Genomic DNA, 21,445 nt, shown 5'->3' with positions numbered 1-21,445 from the left:
GCAAATGAATGTACTATACATCATTTGTGTGAAGAGTCCCAATGCCTAATAAGGCCCGTGGACTATATTTGATCAAAGACTTCATAATCATCGTAGAAAAAGTTAATTAAATTTCTCCAAGGAGTGAAAGAAGGTACAGATCAAGTCTTCATATTGTTTGATGTGATTCAGTTCCATTTGACAGTACTTGCATCATTGTCAGTCTTTGTATCTTATTTTTCCATTACAGGAAGCTGTTGGTTTGCTCAAGCTGAAACCAGGTTTGCCTGCGATTCAAAGTCTAAACGATGCTTCCTGGTTTCCACTGAAAGCTACTCAATGTGAAGTTCAACCAAGACCAGAACTTATTTCAACTTGCAGCACAGAGGTATCTGCATATTTAGTTCATTCAGTTTGAGTTCATTTAAACACAATATGGATTCAAACTTTGTCTCTCTGTGTTATTAGTGTAAATGTGAGAGATAGACCTACGTCGTTTACTTTTGTTATTTTGAATGTTCATTACACTGGGAACACATGTCTGAAGTAAGAGATGTGCTGCCCCTTGCACTTCCTCTCCTTTCTGCCTGTAGCTTATTGTCCCACTGCAGTATGACTTTACAAATAACAGTAAATAATGTTAAGAAGGTAAAGCAGTTGCTGAAACTGTAGGCTATTACTCAGTTTCTCCTTGATATAAGTTGTGAAAACAACATTGCTGTGTATGTTGTATGTATCACATGGAATTTCATAGGGGATCACTTACTAGTTAATAATTATGTAATTTATTTCCATTATGTGGAAAAGTGGGAGAGAAATAATGAAGATTTACACTTCTGCTCAACAGTACACTACCAACCATGAGCTTTAGCATTGCCCACAAAATGGAAAACCGTTTATTTGAGTTTTGTTCCAACATACAAGTAGGGATTTTGCTACTATTTACTGCTTTACTTTTATTGCTCTACATATGCTTTGCATAATTGAACCTCCCTATGTTCTGTGAGCTGCTTCACTTCGCAGAGAGGAGAAATAAAGAAATTGAATATTCAACTATTATTTTCAGAACATTAAAGTAAATGAAGTTTACAGTTAGTGAATTAACCTGTATACGAGCAAGTAATCTTCGGTTAAAAACTAGTCTTTCTCTTAAATGAAGTCACTTGATATCGGTACCTGGTCCTTAATGCTGTGTATTTAAAATATAGAGAAAAAAAAAGAAAAATAGTACTGACACTTAACATCCCATTTACATTGATGTCATTTGGAATGACAGTGGCCCCATTGTATGAACTAGCTTGATATTAACCAGAATTACCTTGGAAGTGTAATGTTGAACTTATCCAGAATGGCCAGATGATGTTTGCATATTCCTTACCTTGAATAAGAATCTTCACTACTGTGCTGTTACTTTCATATATTAACAGATTTAAATTGTGTTTGTTCCAGAATTACTTATTTATTTAATTTTTTTCCTGCCAGTCATTTGACTGCTATGATACTATTGGCCTCTTTTTCCTATCATGTGCATTATTTCATCTCAACATAACTATTACACATTCAATACTCTAGCGTTGGTATGTCCCTACAAGCTTTCCCCTCTGCTGTTCTTTTCAGCACCAGGCTAAATACTCCTTTGTGCCTTACTTAACAGATGTGTCATTAACCTGTTCCTTCTTCTAGGATTTTCTATACAATTCTTTTCCCATCTAGTTTTTTAGTTCATATTTGTTTCGTACTTTATCTGTCCTGTTAATTTTTAACATTCTTTGATAGTACCACATTTCAAATGTGTTTTTCTCTGGATTTTCAGTGGTCCACACTTCAATTCCGTATAATGCTGTGTTTCAGATTTACATTTTCAGAAACCTCTTCTTCAATTCCATTTCAATATCTGATGTAGGTAAAGATATTTTATTCAAGATGCTTTCCTTGCCTGTGCCTGTTTGCCTGTAAGACCTTCCTTGCTGCTATCATTCTGTATAATTTTGTTTCATAAATAGTAATATTCTTTCACTCCTTCCATTTACATGTTGTTCCTGATTTTGATGTTAAGCATATTCTCCTGTCCATTCCCTTGAACAGTTCTTTTTATGCCTTACATCTGACCAGAATTGGTCAAAACCATAGCATTTATGTCTGTTCCCCTGTAACTTGTTTATTCTACCTCCAACATTTTCTTTCTCTGGATTTCTTGATTATTTGATCTTCTAGTTGAATTGCAGTGGTGGTGGACAACTCCAACTCTGCTTTGCATCCTTCTTAACAGTTCTCTTATACCTTTCTCCCTTTCTGAAACTAAACTGATATTCATCCTTAATTGCATAATTGCTCAATTTTGGTTATCAATATGCATCTCATTTTCTACTTGTACCAAACAGCATGAAGAGATGCCTAACTTTTGCCATTTCCACTTCTCCATTTGTAGTTTCATCACTTTATACTAATGTCATAATTAAATTAGCTGCTTTTGGATGAAAACTGACATGAATAATTTTACACCCACTGCTTTTTTCCCCTATGCATTTCATGGATTTGGAATGGTAAGTAATGTGAATACTTCATTACACTTGCAATGGTCATTCAAATACAACACTTTCCTTGACAAAAAATTTTATTTTCTGCAGTCATCAACTAAGGAACCTCCCATTTCTGAAGCTGAGCTTGAAGCAGCAGCAGATGCATGGAAGAATGGAGCAGCTAGAAGACCAAAACCAAAGCCAAAAACAGTACCTGTGTGAGTGGGGTATCATTTTCTGTTTCCACATGATTCTATGAAGAAGCACTTAATTTTCTTAAGTATAAAATTTATATTTTATCTTCATATTTTCTTTCATGATATTCTTAGTATATAATATCTATTTGTATAGCTTATCGCACCGTGAGGCAAGGAAATGAGTCAGCCTGGATCTAATCTGCATGTTGGATAAATGACAGTTGGTCCAGTACTCTGGTCACTGTGAGTGTGGTTTCGAAACAGTTTTCCATGCTCACTGAGGTTGCCCCCAACCTCCCCCTCAGAAAATACGATATATGAACAGCTAAATATGGTAACATGTAGAACAAAGTGTACACAATACAGACAGATAACATATAGAACTTATCTCCCTTAGATTACCTTGGTGACTGCAGTGATACGAAAAGCTTCTGAACCAAAAGTTAAAATAAATTTGCCAAATCATGAAATCATTGTATCCCTTGCAAGGGGATAAATGCTAGGGAGGAGGGAGGTACTATGCATATAAAAAGAATGGAAATTCAAAGAGGGACACTTTGAACAGATGTTAAAGAAGGCAACCATTCAGTTGTATTGATGGATTGTCACTGCATAGATTCATAATTATAACAGCGTAGAGGTTTTGCTAGTTTTCAAACCGTCACTGTTTCTGTATTGTTATACACATTCCCATGCATACCACCATACAGAAGTCTAGAGGCACCCACATCACCAGACCGACACTGACTGTTTGTAAGCAGTTGCTGAGGCTGACGGGATGTGAAAATATGAAAGGTGTGATTTTTCAGTTTCTCCTGGTGTATTTATTAACTGAACAGCCCACGGGTGTACTGTTAGTTCATAGCGTCCAGCGGGCACTATATTTCACGGATTAGACATGTCAACATCATCAGGGGCATTGACGAACCAAGCTCCCGAAGGCATGTGGCTGATGTATATTGTCTCCCATTACAAGCCATTCTCTCCACGGTCCACACCTGAGGGCGAACGTTGGCAGCCAGGTAGACGTTTGTGGTGGTGTCTGTGGTAGTGTCGATGTAGTGGCTCTGTCTGTCCTGATTGCAGATCGCTGTATTTGCTAACTTCTTAATTAGACTCAATGCTGGTTCCTGAGAATTGCTGGGATTATAACTGCAGCCTCAATTGATAAGATTATCCACATCGCATATTTAAATGGCTTCTCTAATGACCCTGTCCCAGTATTTGGAAGTCTGCACTAAAATCCTGGTACAGTCATGTTCCATACCACGGTTCTGTGACAAACAGTGCCCTGCTGTTGCTGACTTGTTGGGGTGCATTAGTCGAGTGTGCCGCCGGTGCTCTCACCATCGAACTTCGATAGTGTGCACTGTTTGTTCTGTATATATCTTTCCACTTTGGCACAGATTCTGGTATACCCTGACGAAGGGATATGTTAATGTCTTGTTTGTGGGCTGACGCTCCTGAAGCAGCTTCTCTGTTCTTGATGGAGGCAGAATAACACTGCCTGCCACTCTCTTCTCCATGACTCCTCAGAGAACTTGCAATTACATGTTGAGGCAGGAGGATGGTCATCTGCATTGATGTAATTCTGTTCTGCATAATCCACGTCCATGTGTATATTCATAGGCCACATCATCTCACTCAATTGAATGGGGGGGGGGGGGGGGGGGGGGACTCGGGGGGGAATTGTCGATGAAGCGTGATCTGCCCGATGGCCATCTGCCACACCCTTCACTGTGTTGAACGCTTGTAAGGAAAAAGTATGTTTCCACACTACTTCTGAGGTTTTGGAATAAGGGGGAGCACACTATTGTGAGCCACTTGGCATGTTAGAGGTGCTATATCGCCTTGTCCATTGTCTCATTGTGTGCTCAGCTGAAACTGCATCAACATTCATATGCACATTACTGTTCAACAACATTACACCCCTGTTAGTGGACAGTATTTATGTGTGCTGAACCGCTCCATCAGTTTTATAAAACTGCCATTCATCCCTTGTGCAGTATAGACAAGCTCTTCAAAACATCTACATCAGTATCTGTAACTGATAGAAATGTTCCATTGTGTGTGATACTGAATGGGATTAAAAACTTTGCAATACAATAGCTCAAGCAGCAACTTGAATCGCTGAATTTAAAAACCACAGCTAAGCTGCCCCAGCTCCAACCCAATTAAGTGTGGGTGAGGAGGGATGTGATTTGTTGAAGTTGCAAGTTCAGTTAGAAATGGATTGTACATAAGAGGCAATGCAGGAAGTGTCAAAGAAATAGTGTATAAATAATATGATTACCATCCTAATTGGGCAATAAGTGAATTGTAGCAGACTAGCAAAATGTAGATTAGGATGGATTGCTACTCACTTCGTAGCAGAGGTGTTGAGTCGCAGATAGGCTACCGAGGGCAGACTTGGCAGACAGAGACAGTGGTCATGCATGGGTGTGTTGTGTTTGCATGGGTGTGTGCATGTATGTATGTTGTCTAATTTGGAAGGTCTTCATGGCAAAAAACTTACTTCTTTGACACATTTTTTGTTGTGCCTATCTACGACTCAAGATCTCCACTATACGGTGAGTATCAATCTATCCTTTTCATGATATTGTCAATATTCCATCCTGGATTTTAAATTGTTTGAAAATAGTGATTAGTTTATCTTACATATGGCAATGGCTGTGTAAGACAAAATTACTACAAACCAATATTTAGTTTCATAAGTTTGTAGTTCTCGAAACATCAACAAATCAGGCTGAAATACAGATTCAAGTTACTTTTCACTTTGATTGAACTAATTAAGACACCAATCAAGTAAAGGGACGGACAGTTTACTTTCAAAGATCATGTACAGAAAAATAACCAGTGATTTTGTTGTTGTATTGTTGCGTGGCACACTAATTCTCCTCTCAGATATCAGTTTACAGTTTGTGCACTGTAGAAGGTAGTAACAGTGAATGTAACAAACTAACATGCCAAATATCACACCACCACTAATTTTCATTGTGTGTGGCGGAGCTCAAATACATCCAGACTGATATTAAAAGATAAAATAATGCATGCGGAAAATTTCGGCTCATGTATCAGGTAAACAATATTTTGGAGTGTTTCAGTTAATTTCAGTTTGAAGATTGTTGACTTCATTGAACAAAATTTTCAGTATTATTTTGCAATTTTCTTTTAGTTTATAGTGCAGATTGAGAAAAATTGCGTCTTTATCCTTCGTACCTTGTAGAAAGAACACAGTAATTACTCCAGTCAACATGTAATTGCATTTTAGATTTTTTGTGTAGTAAAATCTATTTAGGCACAGGCATTTAATTATGAGACAGAATTTCTGCTTTGAAGTTACTTCCGGGAAGCACATTTCTTAGTTGTACCAATAAACCCACATAAAAGTACTCAAAACTGTCCTGGCTATCAGAACTATTAGTTCCTCCCCTGGGAAAGAGAAGGAGATATGTTGGGAAGTTTTAGAAAGGAGGAACCGGTCACTCAGACCCCAGGATGAGAGGGACCACCCTGATGTGAGGATGCGAGGAAACAAAAATGAAGAGAAAGGAAAGAATAGGCTGTCAGTCTGCTGCCTCTTTACTCACCCCTTCAGTTTTTTTATTGTATGTATTTTTTAATTTATTGGCATTTGGGACATGCCCACACAGCTGTCTCAAGTGTGGAATGTGAATTATGACAATTCAGACGAATACACAACACCCACTCCACGAGCAGAGAAAATCTTCAACATGGCTGGGAATCAAACCTGGTCCCCTCTGATTAGCAATCCATCATGCTAACTGTGCAGCTACCAAGGTGTACGTCCCTTCATCTTGCTATTCACTTCCTTCGTAACAGTTGGGATGAGTAACCTGCCCCTCCTTTATGACCTTCCCTAGTCCATCCTACCTTTCCCCCAAAGGAGGAACAAAGAGTTCCTTTTTTTCACTTTTAAATGTGTCTTGTCAGGACTACCAGAATGTCACCTCTTGAAGGTATGTACTGGCAATTATTCTGTCTCTCTGTAATTTTATGGTTTTCATAACAATTGGTTGAGTATATTCCCATCTTCATTATTTTATCAGCATCATAAAACTTCATCATTAACATTTCTGATCAATATTCTGTGTAAAATCTTATACATTTCTACAGTGAATTGTGTGTGTGCATGTTTGTTTGTGTGTGTGTAAAGGGGGGGGGGGGGGAGTGGAGGGGGGGGTTTCACATGTCAATGGAAAAGGGCATAAACTTATGAATGCAATGATTCTATTGCAGTAATGTCAGTGTGACTGTAAACATTATTGCTGAAAAGGACTATTTACCTTGTGCAAGGGTGAGGTTTCAAAGTGTGATTACTATTATTGTGTTTCATTGTAATGTATTCTTTCATGTTACACAATTTATTGTGTAATTTGTTAAAAGTAGACCAATAATGAAATGACTTAATATTGTTTTCTTTTATTTTAGGCTTCCAGTTGAGGGTGAAAAAAATGTATTGGTTACTTCTGCCTTGCCCTATGTAAATAATGTACCCCATTTAGGAAATATTATTGGCTGCGTCTTATCAGCTGATGTCTTTGCAAGGTAACCTACATCTTTTGATCTTGTTTTTATGTGTGGAAAATAAAACTGTGAAACTCAATAGCTCTGGTTGAGTATCTTTTTAAACTTGTGTGTGGCTTGTTTTTGTTTGTGAAAGAAACAGCTTTAAAACTCCATATCTCTGGGTATATTTGTAAACTCATGTGTCCATGATGAAGTTGGTTGCATTTTCATTCTAGAAGCAGTAATTGGTCGAGTAACTGTCTGCTTAACAATGGCAGCAGCAGTGGAAAGAATTTTCCAAATTGCTGTGCAAAGTTCATTCAACAGAATGAGTGCCAAGACCAAGCACAGATCATAATATGAATGGGAAGGGGAAAGGTTGAATGTAAATGGCAGGAGGGGAAAAGATTAGGGGTAGGGGGAAGGTGGCAGCAGCAGATGGGGAGTGTTGAAGTTTCAGGCCAGAAACATTGTGAGAATGAAGTACTTGAGGGATACTAGTCGTCTATGCATCTGTAATTCAGAACAGGTGCACAAATGATCCAGTTGCAAATGAGTCTTGAATAAGCTACTGCAGTCATTGGTGTTGTGCAGAAACATGTTCAGACAGATGTTTGAGTTTGTGAGTAGCCACTGGTTGGTAGTAGCCTTTCATGCAGGTAAATGGTAGATTTATTGTCGTATTAATGTAGAATGCTGCACAACAATCATAGCACAGCTGGCATCTGAAATGGCTGCTTTCAGACAATAATGAATTTTTGAGGGTTAGGAAATTTCTGTAAATGAACTGCAATGGGTATTTCTGGATGGATGTACAAAACAGGTGTTGCGCCTGGATAATCTGTGGGGTAATTGTTGCTATGCAGAATTTGGAACAGTGGTGATATAGTGATTGGTATAGTGATTGGGACAACCGTGGAGTACTAACTCGTATTATGAGGGCAGTATTTTGTGTAATGTCTCTTTCCTCAGTACGCAACGAAAGGTAGTCTAAGGCTTATTGATGGGCGTGGTTCCTCTAGGTCTGGCAGAGATAGGGCAGTAAGAGATGTATTGCATAATAAAGGGTTCACATTGACAATGGGTTTTGTTGATTTCTTTGGAAGATTTGTATATATTTCTGGTCAAGCTAGCTAGGATATTTTCTGCATATAATGGCTGGGGTAAGGTCATTAGCATATTTATGTATCTCCTGCTTTTTATTGCATGTGTGGCATCCATAAAAGCAGTAATTTTCTTATGGGATCAATATTAATAACTGTTACAAATCTGATAAATTATTTTACTACAAAATTTGAAAGATTTCTGTCCCTTCATCATTTCAGTGATAACTGGAAACTTAATTTTGTTATGAGTTCTTATAATTCACATAATTTTTATGTGTGATTCTTTGTACTGAAAGATAAAAATGAGAATGTTGTTTGCATTGAATGTATTTTTTCTTCTTCGACTTTATTTTATGACAACAGTATCACTGATAAGTTTCTATTCCATATTCATTAAGATTTGTACATTTCAGGTGTATGTGACTGTATATAGACTATGATTCTTTTTGTTAGAACTCTTTGCTTGTTATTGACAGGTTCAATCGCCTGTGCAATCATAACGTCTTGTATATCTGTGGAACTGATGAATATGGTACAGCAACTGAAACCAAAGCACTTGAAGAAGGTCTTACTCCAAAAGAAATATGTGACAAGTATTTTAAGATTCATGATGCCGTCTACAAATGGTTTAATATTAATTTTGATTACTTTGGTCGAACAACTTCTCCTGAACAGACCAAGTAAGTACTATAATTACCTTTTGATTACTTTTGTTAAATATAAAACTACAAAGATACAGAATGGCTGACCAGTATTTAGCTTCAAGAGGTGTAACATCAGTATTGGTGACTGACATATTTAAAAACGAGAAGACTTATCGTAGCTTTTGGATCTGTTAGTTTTCTCGTCAGGGAGGATGGAGGAATGTGTTGGGGAAGGTAAGCACCAGGTCACTCCGACCTCATGAGGAGACAGACTCATGTTTTGTGAGGACAAGGGGAAGGTTTCTTACAACTGATTACTTCATTGATTAATATAATTATCATTTGCATGACAGGAAATAATTATAATGACCAACATTAACTAAACACATGAATTAGCAACTCCCACACTACTACTTATCATAAGTCGATGTTTTTTTGTAGTGTTTGACTGGTGTCTTGTGGTTCACTTTATTACATTTAGTGAGAAGTACATTGTTAGGTATTAGGATTGTACTCTGTATGATTTTCAGTAAGAATAACATGTCTGCTGTAGCTACTTTCATGTGATGCTTTTTGGAATATGATTAATTTATGGAACATAATATTTAACAATAAAAGTTTTTTATTGGTTGTTGTAACAGTTCTCTAACTTTGTCATGATCACTGTGGTATAAACTACAACAGAAATTTTTTCTAAGTATGTTTTATTGATACTGTGTAGTGTGAATTCAATTTTTAAATGCTCAAAAACATAAATAAAAACAATCTCTAAAGCAAAGTTATTGTGTTTGACCACAAATTACAAATCTCACAGGAAGCATTCAGTCAGTTAAAAATTAAGTTGCCATTTTCTGCAACTTGTCATGACTTGAAACAAGAATTGTTGGATTTGTTTAGCTTTTATGTTTCGTGCTCATTTGTTATAAAATTGAGACATACATTACAGTGCCAGCATACAAGCCAACAAGTGACACTACAAATAATTTCCAGCAACATCTTATTCAAGGGTTGATAGCTGTTTGTACCTTAGGTGACCTGATCAAAAGCCAGCTCTTTCATCATTAATATTTTAGGAGGTGCCAAATAGAAACATAGGCATCACCATAAAGAGTTACAGAAAATTTATTATCTGAACAGTAAACTAAACACTTACCTAAAACTTTGCATTTGAGAGACCAGGCAATCTGCCTTATCATGAAGCTTTTGTACTGCTGATGGGACCATGTTCTGAAGCAGCCAACACATTATCAACTGATAGAAATTTATATCATTTAGGTAACTCAAAATGCTCATCACATTGTGACATAATTTTAAAAATTATGTCTGTGACTGTGGTATTGCATAATTGATATTTCCCTATTATCCGCTCATACTCCGTTGCTTCTCAGAATATAACTAATCTAGATATGTTGGTTTCTACTGTTATGACTTAAGAGCTATGAAGTAAAATGTGCAGATATGTTTTAACATTTTGTTGCCATTTTCATCTGTCTTAAACTAGTTTTTTATTTTTTTTATGGAGAAGGTGCAGAGATACATTTGCCTGATTCTTCTATTGATGTTATTTCCCCTCCTTAGTTATTCCTCTTCACACAGTTTTCTTACTTAGACTGCTCTTCAATACTCTTCACTATTTTTCAGGGTCTGCCAAGAGATGTTTCTCCAGCTAAACAGGAATGGCTTCATATGTACAGAAGTTATGGAGCAATTACTCTGTGAAAAATGTGATAGGTGAGTGTGTTTGGTAATGCCAAATTATAGTAGCCTTTGGATTTCAAAGTGAGGACAGCAGATATTTATGAATCTCATTCAGTTTTGGTGGTTGCTTGAACTCTCTCTCTCTCTCTCTCTCTCTCTCTCTCTCTCTCTCTCTCTCTTTTCTTCTTTCTTTTTCTTATTACTCTCTAACTTTCTAAAGCAGCAACTCCTAAGAGCTATCTACACAATAAACTGTTTGTTAATTGAATAAAATAAATTATAACTTTTTCTGATTATGTATGCTTTCTTGTTTTTGAGCATTTCTTGTTTTTCAGGTATGTGATTTATTCCTTAAATATAAGCTTATTCACTTTTCTTTCACGTTGTCTAATGTAGTAATCTAAATCTAATGAGCGAAGACTTGAGAAGAAGAAATATGTATGTCAGTTTTAGAACATTATTGTACCCTGTTGTCACAATAAAGTACAGCAGCACTTATGTTATTCAGTATATTTACAATAAAGAAATATTTTTTTAACTGGCAGCAATTATTATTCTGTTTACTCTCAGTACTATAAAGGATGGAAAGTCCACAGATTAACTCAGGAGAAACCCTCTTACACTGAGCCTGACATGGAACATCTAGATTACCTGATTTCCAATTAAAACAGAAAAAAGAACTGTAACCCTTTCCATGACCTGGTCTTTGTAATCTGATATTTTTCACTGAATAATCACAGATACAAGGGATTTGGTACATTTCCTAAATCGATCCAACAGTCTGCCTTTCAACATTGGTTCTTCATCTGTTAATTATCAACTCAACTCATGTCATCATGCTATCTTATCTATGTTGACCTTATGTTCAGGATGATTAGCAGCCACACTTATTATACTTACAAAGCAATTTAACAGAGACTTAAACAGTTGTTTATTTCATCTTTAATGAACATGGTTTTTCTTCAAGTATTCTTGAACACTACACTTCCAGTATTTTTTTTAAAAAAAATCCACAATTTCAACATAAGACTTTCATCGTAAAAAACATAGACTCCTCAAAAACGTTAAAGGAAGAAGGATAAATTTTAAACCAGTTTAATTCTATCACAATTGTAATGCTTGAGAGATGAAAAGGTTGTGTTACTACAAGAATGTGAATTGTGTAAGATTAATAGAGACATTTTTAATTTATTTCTGTGGTGTTTGTCTGTCACTTTTATAATTTCTTTCACCTCTGTCAGTGTTTTTGAATGTGAAATGAGAAATTGAATCATGATTTGGAGTCCACATTAAATGGTTGGTCTGCCTATAACTGTCACGGTAAGCCAGTTCGTTGGTCAGAGGAAGGCAAACAGCATACCATCTCCAATAGGGCCATGCTAAGTAAAGCCATATTGTGTTCAAACCATTATTCAGGTTGATAACAGCTTCACCTTTTACATGTTACCTTGTACTTTGGTTACAATTTATCTACAAGGAATATGATCTGTTGTAGGTTACTAATTATGCCAAATTGTTTTTGATGTAGTGAGGTTGGAAGACAGGATTGTATTTCTCTTTTAGGTTTCTTGCTGACCGCTTTGTGGAAGGCACATGTCCTCGCTGTGCTTATGAGGATGCAAGAGGAGATCAGTGTGATGGTTGTGGACACTTGATAAATGCAACAGAGTTGATTAAACCACGCTGCAAATTGTGCCAAAATACGCCAGTCATTAAACCTTCAGAGCAGTTTTTCCTCAAAATGCCTGATGTGAGTGTGATGTAATATTACATCTCTTTCTGTCATCTTTGTCTACAGTCTTTGTAAGTTAATAAACCTGATTTACATAGTAACCACACAATACATGAAGCGATCCAAGTAACACAAATATGGCTGTACTCATGAAGCATTCAACAGTAATGGAAAAGAGACTGCTGTGTATCCCCTTGTAATAAGATGCAGTACTCTGAGAAGAATGGCATACTGGAAGGACATACAAGAGGGGTGGTGGTGGTGGTGATGGTGGTGGTGGTGGTGGTGGTGGTGGTGGTGGTCCCCCCCCCCCCCCCCCCCCCCACACACACATCTACCTCATTGCACGCTTGCCTCCCACAGGCGGTCTCCAGCTGCCAGCCTGCACTGTTGCACTGTTACGGGTGGTGGCTCATTCAAACACGCACACACAGTGACACTACACTCAGCGCAACCACACTAGTCAAAGGTGTAACAACCTTCTCCCTTGTGCGAAGTGGGCTTCCAGGTGACGGAGATACCAGCAGCGCTACAAGAGACACATCCATCAGAACTGGAGCAGCAGCAGCAGCCAGTGCCTACAGAGAGGGCGGGACAATGTGCTGGGCGGGCACTGGAGCATAGCCCTGGAAGGAGCAGGGATGTGGGTATGCCCTTGGCTGGTGGGCCCGTGTTACGCCCGATGACGGCACTGGAGGGAAGGGTGCCATTGCCATATCAGATGTTGTCATCAGCAAGCAGGCCCCAACGTGGTGGTGGCAGCCCTGGACCCACTGGCGATGATAGCTGATACAACAACGGGGAAGGTGCCGTTGGATGTGACCCGAATGGAACAGCAGGCTGCGGCAAGGGACCCGTCGCTTGACGCAGACTGTTACCCGGCCACCAGGAAGTTGGAACCCCAGGGTGCTGCACATGTAGGTTTCAGCCAGTGGGATGGGGGTGCCTCCACAGCAGGCGGCAATGGGCTCGAGGTGGAGGGTGGAGGACAGAGGATGACAGGATGGGCTGTGATGAGAGGGGTTGCACCCACGAACTGGTAGCGTCCAGCAGGGAGTGGGATCGCAACTGACCAAAGTGGTGTGTGTCCACCCTGTCAGCACTGTGGATGTCACACAGATGGCATCCCCAGCAATGGACTTGGGGCAGTGAGGAAACACTCATGCCCACACTGGTGATCCCAGTGTGAGGTGGCAGAATAAGCTTGACTGCTCGACTTTGGCAGGTGCGACACAGGCCGGAGAAGGTGGAGGAGCATTTGTGGCTGCTGCAGAAGATGGAGGAGCATGCATAGCCCCCAGCCATGAAGGATCTCGGCTGGTCTCTGCTCGCCCATTTGCATGAAGAAATAGGTGCTTGAAAAACAGAGGAGGGTGTTGTCACGGTGAAGAATCCACAGCAATTTTTTTCGTTCTGGCCTTGAATGAGAAATGCTGTGACAGGAACTAAACAACTGAAAGGCGTGAGAAATGACGGGCCCATTATCAGAAACTAAGGTACAAGGCAATCTGTCAACAGAAAAAAATCCTCAAAAGCATATGAACTGTGACCTCAGCCGACATCGATGCACACCAAAGAATGTAAGGAAACCAGAAAAATGCATCCACAGCCAAGAGCCAATAGGAATTTGAGAAGGGATCTGCAAGGTCGACATGAATGTGTTCTCGTGGTAGGTGTAGAGTGGGCAAGTGGGACAGAGATGCCCTGGAAGCGACGTGTTGTCAGGCACACTGCTCACAAGCTGCAATAAAACAGACAATTTTGCCATAAATCTCCGGCCAAAAAACATGTCTCCTAGCTAACAGTTTAGTGTGCAAAACTCTCCAGTGGCCCTGGTGGATAAGGTGTACAATTTCACGCCATAACATAGTGGGAATGATTACTCTGGGGGAGAGGTCTTCCATGGACAACAGCAACACACCGTGCAAAACAGAAAGGCAATACTGTAAGTAAAAATAGTTGTTCAGGGGGGTCCGAAGTCCAACCCAGTAGTTTATCTGGCTAATCCTGTTTAAGAAACTGAATCACCTGGCGGAGAACTGGGTTGGCAGTGATGGCAGCTGCTGTGCGCGAGCTCATAATTGGGAGACTGTTGACTGTGGCCTGCATTTCAGTATCAAGATGAAGGCACAGCAATTCTTCACTGTCAAAATTGGGATGAGGACCCACAGGAAGATGGGACAAGGCATCCGCATTGGCTCGTTTAGAAGTGTCAAAAATGGATTTCATAACTTAGCGAGACAAGAACAGTGCCTGATGTTGGAGGCAGTGTGCTGCCTTGTTAGGCAAGGAAGTGTGAGGGTTGAACAAGGAAACCAAGGGGTTATGGTCAGTAATAAGGTGAAACTTGGAGCCATTCAAAAAAACATGAAATTTCTTGAGAGCATAGACAGTAGTAATAACTTCCGTTTCCACCTGATAGTAATGCTGCTGGTCTGGTGTGAGAGATTTAGAGGCTAAGCAAAAGGTCATTCAGTTCCATTGCCATATCGGTGTGCTAGGACCCCAATGAGTCTGTACAGTGAGGCAACAGTCACCAAAACTACATGCTGGTCCAGAAGAATGTAGCTAAACAAAGGGCTGAGAGTAGTTTGCATTTCAACATTTGAAATCCAGGCTCCAGCAAAAAGGTACATTCTTATGGAACAAGGCATGCAACAAATGAACCAAAGTGTCTGTCCCCGGCGGGAATTTATGGTTGTAGGCTATATCTTCCCTAGGAAGTCCTGAAGATCCTTCGTGGACAAGGGGCAAGGTATAGACATAACAGTGGAGATGTGGTCCGACAGAGGGCAAATTCGATCCCACAAGACCTTGAACCCCAAATAGACAGTAGCTGGTTAAACAAACTGAGATTTTGCAAGGTTACACTGTAAGCCTGCAGACTTTAAGACATAAAACAAAGTGCACAAATTTTGCAAGTGAAGGGCTGTGGAGGAGCCCATGATGACAAGTCTGGAAACTGCTCACCCAGTGTTTCCAACTGAGTATACAGTACCTGATTGGACACAATGTGGACTGTGTTGGTGGTAGAAAATCCAAATGCCTGAAACGCATCCATCTCGAATAAGTTCTCAACACTGGCATCAGTGAGAAAGGTGATGCAGTGGTTAGCACACTGGACTCGCATTTCGGAGGACAGCGGTTTAAACCTGTGTCCGGCCAGCCTGACTTAGGTTTTCCACGATTTCCCTAAATTACTTCAGGCAAATGCCAGGATGGTTCCTTTGAAAGGGCACAGCCGACTTCCTTCCTCATCTTTTCCTAATCAATGGGAGCGATGACCTCCCTGTTTGGTCCCCTTACCCAAATCAGCCAACCAACACCAGCATCAGTATCCACCAAAAATGTAATGGAGCGAACCACTGAATTGTAAGAGGCATATTCCGTAAATTGTCCCAGCAGTGCAGTGTTCTGTTTGTTGTAATTGAAAAGCTTCTGCATGACAGGTTTCAATGGTGTCAAGCCAAAACTCACAAAGGTTTAAAGATTCAATAATGTTACTGCAGTACCTTTGTCCACCTGTAGCCGGAGCACTTGGCGAGAAACATTTAACTCCTTAAACAACTTAGGAGAAGTCACAAGCATTGGCGTCACATAGTTTACGTACATGTCCATATCCTGAGCAACGTTTGATGAACGACACACAGAGGCGTTGTGGCTTTTCTTCCAGCAAGCATTACAAGTAGCCCAGCAGTCAAATGTTCATGGCTGTACAAAACATAGAGAATAAGATGGAAACAGAGCACGCTGTCACTGGCACTGTGGTGGTTCCAGCTACTTGGAACGGCTTTAGTCTGCTTGGTGCTGGGCCCACATGTTTGCTGTTGCAGTTGCTGCTTCCACATGCAAGCTATCCGTTGTCCTAGTGGGGACATCATGTGACACTATTGCCACATCACCCCATGCTTCAGTTTGGTCTCCCACTGTCCGAGAAACTTCAAAAGATTGTACTATTTGCAGCACTTCTGTCAATGTGGGATTTTCACATACAAAAGCCTTTTGGCGCACTTCCTTGTCCAGAGCTAAACAGATAATTGTACTGTGCACCATAAAGTCTGCATAAGAATCATTATTGGCATCAGTAACAAATTGACTCTTGTGGCCAAGCCCTGTATGACTAGTTTAGTTTCTGGTGGCATTTGTAGAATTAAGTTCGCACTGCTATGACATGCATTTGTTTGCGATAGAAATTGGACAGTAAACTGCACATGTGACCAAAAGTAACAGCTGGCGATTCTTGTAAAGGGACAAGCTGACAGAGTAAATGATACACTTTAGGTGGAATCCACTAGAGGAAGAAGGCTTTTTACAGATTTGAGTCCGTCACACCAAAAGCCGAAAAATGGTCTCTGGGTCTTTTTTCGCAAGTGTCCCAGTCCACAACAGAATCATCATATGGAGGGAATGTAGGTGGATAGACCAGTGGAACAGTACCCAACCTGTTAATGGAAGCCAACAAAGTGGTCTCAACTGAAGTAGCTGTTTAATCGGGGCCGGTAGTGTGGCATCCACAGTGAATAAACCCTTATAAAACCTCACATAAAGATTGTGCATGCAGAAACTGTTCCAAACTCATTGCCAATCTTGTAGTAACCACACAATACAGGGGATCAGACCATCTAATTCAAATATGACTTTATTTATGAAGCACTCAACAATAATCGAAAACAGACTCCATTGGATCCCCCCATAACAAGACTCAGTATATCAATGAGAACAGCTCACTGGAAGGACATACAAGACGATCAGTTAGCACTACTCCATGCATATATATGTGTGTCACCAGCAGACTTCGCATGCCTTCCGCAGGCAGCCTTCAGCATCGCACACACACACAGGCTCTAGTCACAGGATATATAATAGTTTCTAATGAGAAAATGCTGCTCTCACAAATGGAAGATATATGTGATGAAATAAAACAATGGAAAATCTAGAATGGAATAATGACAATATTATGAAAAGGATAGAGTGCTAATCACTGTGATGGAGATGTTGAATCATGGACAGGCACAACAAAAAGACGGCTAAACGAGTGAGCTTTTGGTCCAAAGGCCTTCGTCTAAAGTAGACAGCGAACGCACAAATGCACGCATGACCCCCCCCCCCCCCCCCTTCCCTCCCACCCTCCACCCCTGCCACACACACACACACACACACACACACACACACACACACACACACACACACACACACATATATATATATATATATATATATATATATATATATATATATATATATATATATATATATATATATATATATATGATGTAAATAAAATAGAAAGAAACTTCCACATGGGAAAAATATATTAAAAACAAAGATTACAAGACTTACCAAGCGGGAAAGCGCCGGTAGATAGGCACAATGAATAAAACACACAAACACACACATCCTTTAAATATGTCTGCTTGTGTCTGTGTATGTACGGATGGATATGTGTGTGTGTGTGTGCAAGTGTACACCTGTCCTTTTTCCCCCTAAGGGAAGTCTTTCCGCTCCCGGGATTGGAATGACTCCTTACCCTCTCCCTTAAAACCCACATCCTTTCGTCTTTCCCTCTCCTTCCTTCTTTCCTGAAGAAGCAACCATCGGTTGCGAAAGCTAGTAAGTAGATATGTCTGATGGGAAAATCTTCATTTTGATTCCTGTTTAAGAAATATTATTATTGTGGATTTATCTAGATGCCTTTGTATTCAGTAACAATTGTATAAATAAACCATTCGTTCAACAGAAATAATCCATAATTGTTTGAAAGTTTTATTAATTGAACTCTATATTTGAAGCACTTTAGGGTCATTTCTCAATGTTTTACTCCATTTTTACAAGTAAGAGAATTGGTTAATCAGGAAATTTGAAATTAGGTTTTTATAGTGAATGATACATGTGCTTGTACGCTCCACAGTGGACAGTGGTGATAATGTTTTGGCTCATTAGTGTGTCTTCCAAGTAAGTAGTCAATGCAGTGTAATTGGATAGATAAAAAAATATACTCACCAAGCAGAACATGCACATAAAAAAAAAGTTATAATTATGCAAACTTTCAGAGCCAGTGGCTCCTTCTTGCGGCAGAAGGCTTAAAGGGAAGAAAGAAGGTTGAAGGAAAAGGACTGGAGAGGTCTAGAAAAAGGATAGATTTCGTAAAAATAACCCAAACTCGCATGTCAGGGAAGACTTACTGGATGATAAGTCAATCATCCAGACTGTTGTGCCTGCAACTACTTAAAAGGTTGCTGCCCCTCCTCAGGAAGCACATGTTTGTTTGGCCTCTCAACACATACCACTCCATTGTGGTTGCATCCACATTATGGATATCTATATCACTGAGGCACGCAAGCCTTCCCACCAACAGCAAGGCCCAGGGTTCATCGGTGGGACTATCTTATAACTTTGTAATTTTTTGTGAAGTTTAGTTTATGTTAAGCCTGCTGTTTATGTTGTTTATATTTCTAATTGACTAATTTAATAATTTGTGCTGGTTACAACATTAGAATGAACTCTTCTCCACATTACTTCTTAAATTTCCTGATGCAACACTTATCTAAGTCTTAGTCCACCTTAAGATGATTGTCATAAATGCTATGTAGTTTAAAGTAACCATATTTAAAGTTGTAATAAATTGATAGAAACTATAACTTTTTTGTAACTTCTCATAACATAAATTATTTTTCATGCTAAAGTAATCACTTGTTAGTTACTTTATGTTTCTACTATAAAAAAACAGTGTTTATGTATCCACAGACTGAACCACTCATTAGGCACTGGGGAGAGAAAGTGTGGGGTGGATGGTCAAACAATGCACGCACTATTACCCGTAGCTGGTTAAAGGAAGGCTTAAAGCCACGTTGCATCACTCGGGATCTCAAATGGGGCATTCCTGTGCCTCTAGATGGATACAGAAATAAGGTAGCTATCACTCAAAAGGTCAAGTCATAAGGTTTAGTTATGATTATTAAGAGTACTTTCATTTTAGTGCTACAGGATAAAAGAAATTTATTTTTTACCATTGTTTTCCATGCTTTAAATTTTATGTTTTCCAATTTATTTTCATTGAATGTAATGTTTATGAATCTCTGTTTATAGGTATTTTATGTTTGGTTTGATGCTCCACTTGGCTATATTAGCATTACAAGCTGCTACACATCAGAGTGGAAACAGTGGTGGCAACCAAAAAGGGAAGTGCCTGTTAGCCTCTATCAATTTATGGCAAAGGACAATGTTCCTTTTCATGCTGTTCTGTTCCCAGCTATCTTGCTTGGAGCAAATCAAGGCTACACTGTCCCTACTAACATAATGGCCACAGGTTTGTAACACATTTTAGGTGATAGTTTGGCAGAGGAATGGTTCTTCATGAATCAGTTTCTGTTAAGCAGAAGAGAGTATTCATTATGATAGACAGTCAAAGAAGATTCTTCTTTGGACAGAGTAGTTTCTCACCCTAGGTTGTTGGTTTTGGATGTAAGATTGTAAAGTTATTCCACAGTCTCCTGTAGTTAAGTTTAAGTATTTTAAGCCTAGAATTACAGTAAAGTTGAAACTTTGAGAGATAAAAATGTAGCAGAAGAATGTTTGCATGGGATGGGTAAAGTGAATGCAATATTGTTACTGGATGTCAGTTTGAAGTAGTGCACTGTTAGTAATTTTTGTGTCAAACAAAATCTTTTGCACAGAAGACACAATGGAGCCTGCAATATGATATTTAAAATCATAGCTCATTTCACGAAAATGATAGTGCAAAAATACCTCAAAATAAGTTGATTTTAGTGAAACAACATGAAATTGGCAATTTTTGTGAGGTATTGTAAAATTTTCAATTTTTCTGTACAAATAATTGGAAATCTGGGGATGATAGTTTACTAATGTTTGTAACAGATAGTTATTGAATGTTCAAGTTGCATTTTGACTTCTAATCTTCTCAAGGACGAGGTTTGTGTATAAATCAGAATTCAAGTCCCTTGTAATGGCCTTTGATGTGACAATGAAAACAGCATCAAAACTGGCAAAAAGAAAGAAAAAATTGAATGTGGCAAAAAACAAAACTAAATGTGGCAAAAAACGATACCGAATGTGGTGATAAAGAAAGAAAGAAAAAAAAGAAACACTGTGTGTGTGTGTTTGTGTGTGTGTGTGTGTGTGTGTGTGTGTGTGTGTGTGTGTGTGTGTGTGTGTGTGTGTTTGGGAGTGATAGGTCTCAAATATGGCAAAAATAAATAACGAATCTGGCACAAAATTACAGGAATCAGATAAAAAAATAACACCAAATTTGGTCGTAACATAAAACAAAGCTTTCCTGTCCCTATCAATAACTTGCTACAAAAAATCAGGCCCATAAAAGCTTTCTGTCTTACTTGTAGAACAGTATAAAATTAGTGTCATAGTTACAGGGCACTTACATTACATTAATTGTGCTTGTATTTTTTTAGAATATTTAAATTACGAAGATGGCAAATTCTCGAAGAGCAGAGGTGTGGGAGTTTTTGGCAATGATGCTCAGGAGACAGGCATTCCGTCTGATATTTGGCGTTTCTATCTCCTTTACGTGAGACCAGAATCCCAGGATTCTAGCTTTAGCTGGGCTGATTTAGCAATGAAAAACAATTCAGAGCTTCTTAACAACTTGGGAAATTTCATTCATAGGTAAGCATTTAATTTTTAATTGTTTATTTATTTTGTTATGATATTATTCCAAAACTTAACTACTTTTTGCCTTATTTAAGGTAAACTGAGTTGAGGAGACACATGGTTAATTAATTGTTAATAACTTGGTTTGTTTACTCAAAACAGCTACTCTACATTATTCAAAAATGGAAAAAAACTAGACCTGGCAGAGGATATGGAAGTAGATGTGCACATTAATACTCAGAAATAACAAGTAGTCAATGGAATAGTGTTCCTCTGTAGAAGTAATTTCTTCTGTTATTTTAAGTGCCTTACAATACAAACATAAATCCACATCAGTTTTAATGCACTGTAGAAAATCTTGACTGAAAGTTCTGTATATACATTTTTCTATTCCTGATAAATGCTAGTTTGTGAG

General features: G+C 38.9%; 1 protein-coding gene across 1 annotated transcript in view; it reads left to right on the top strand.

The window, feature by feature from the left end:
* The window catches only part of LOC126285337 (methionine--tRNA ligase, cytoplasmic), a 115,403-nt gene that overhangs the window by 58,125 nt on the left and 35,833 nt on the right, over positions 1-21,445 (top strand). The window contains exons 5-13 of the mRNA XM_049984654.1: positions 230-367; positions 2,607-2,716; positions 7,148-7,264; positions 8,808-9,011; positions 10,617-10,706; positions 12,237-12,423; positions 19,150-19,314; positions 19,492-19,711; positions 20,832-21,045. Of these exons, the coding sequence (XP_049840611.1) occupies positions 230-367; positions 2,607-2,716; positions 7,148-7,264; positions 8,808-9,011; positions 10,617-10,706; positions 12,237-12,423; positions 19,150-19,314; positions 19,492-19,711; positions 20,832-21,045 (1,445 nt within the window). The remainder of the gene's footprint in view (positions 1-229; positions 368-2,606; positions 2,717-7,147; positions 7,265-8,807; positions 9,012-10,616; positions 10,707-12,236; positions 12,424-19,149; positions 19,315-19,491; positions 19,712-20,831; positions 21,046-21,445) is intronic.

Source organism: Schistocerca gregaria, chromosome 8 (genome assembly GCF_023897955.1).
Source record: "Schistocerca gregaria isolate iqSchGreg1 chromosome 8, iqSchGreg1.2, whole genome shotgun sequence".
Classification (NCBI taxonomy): Eukaryota; Metazoa; Arthropoda; class Insecta; order Orthoptera; family Acrididae; genus Schistocerca; species Schistocerca gregaria.
This window is presented reverse-complemented; position numbering and strand designations above follow the sequence as displayed.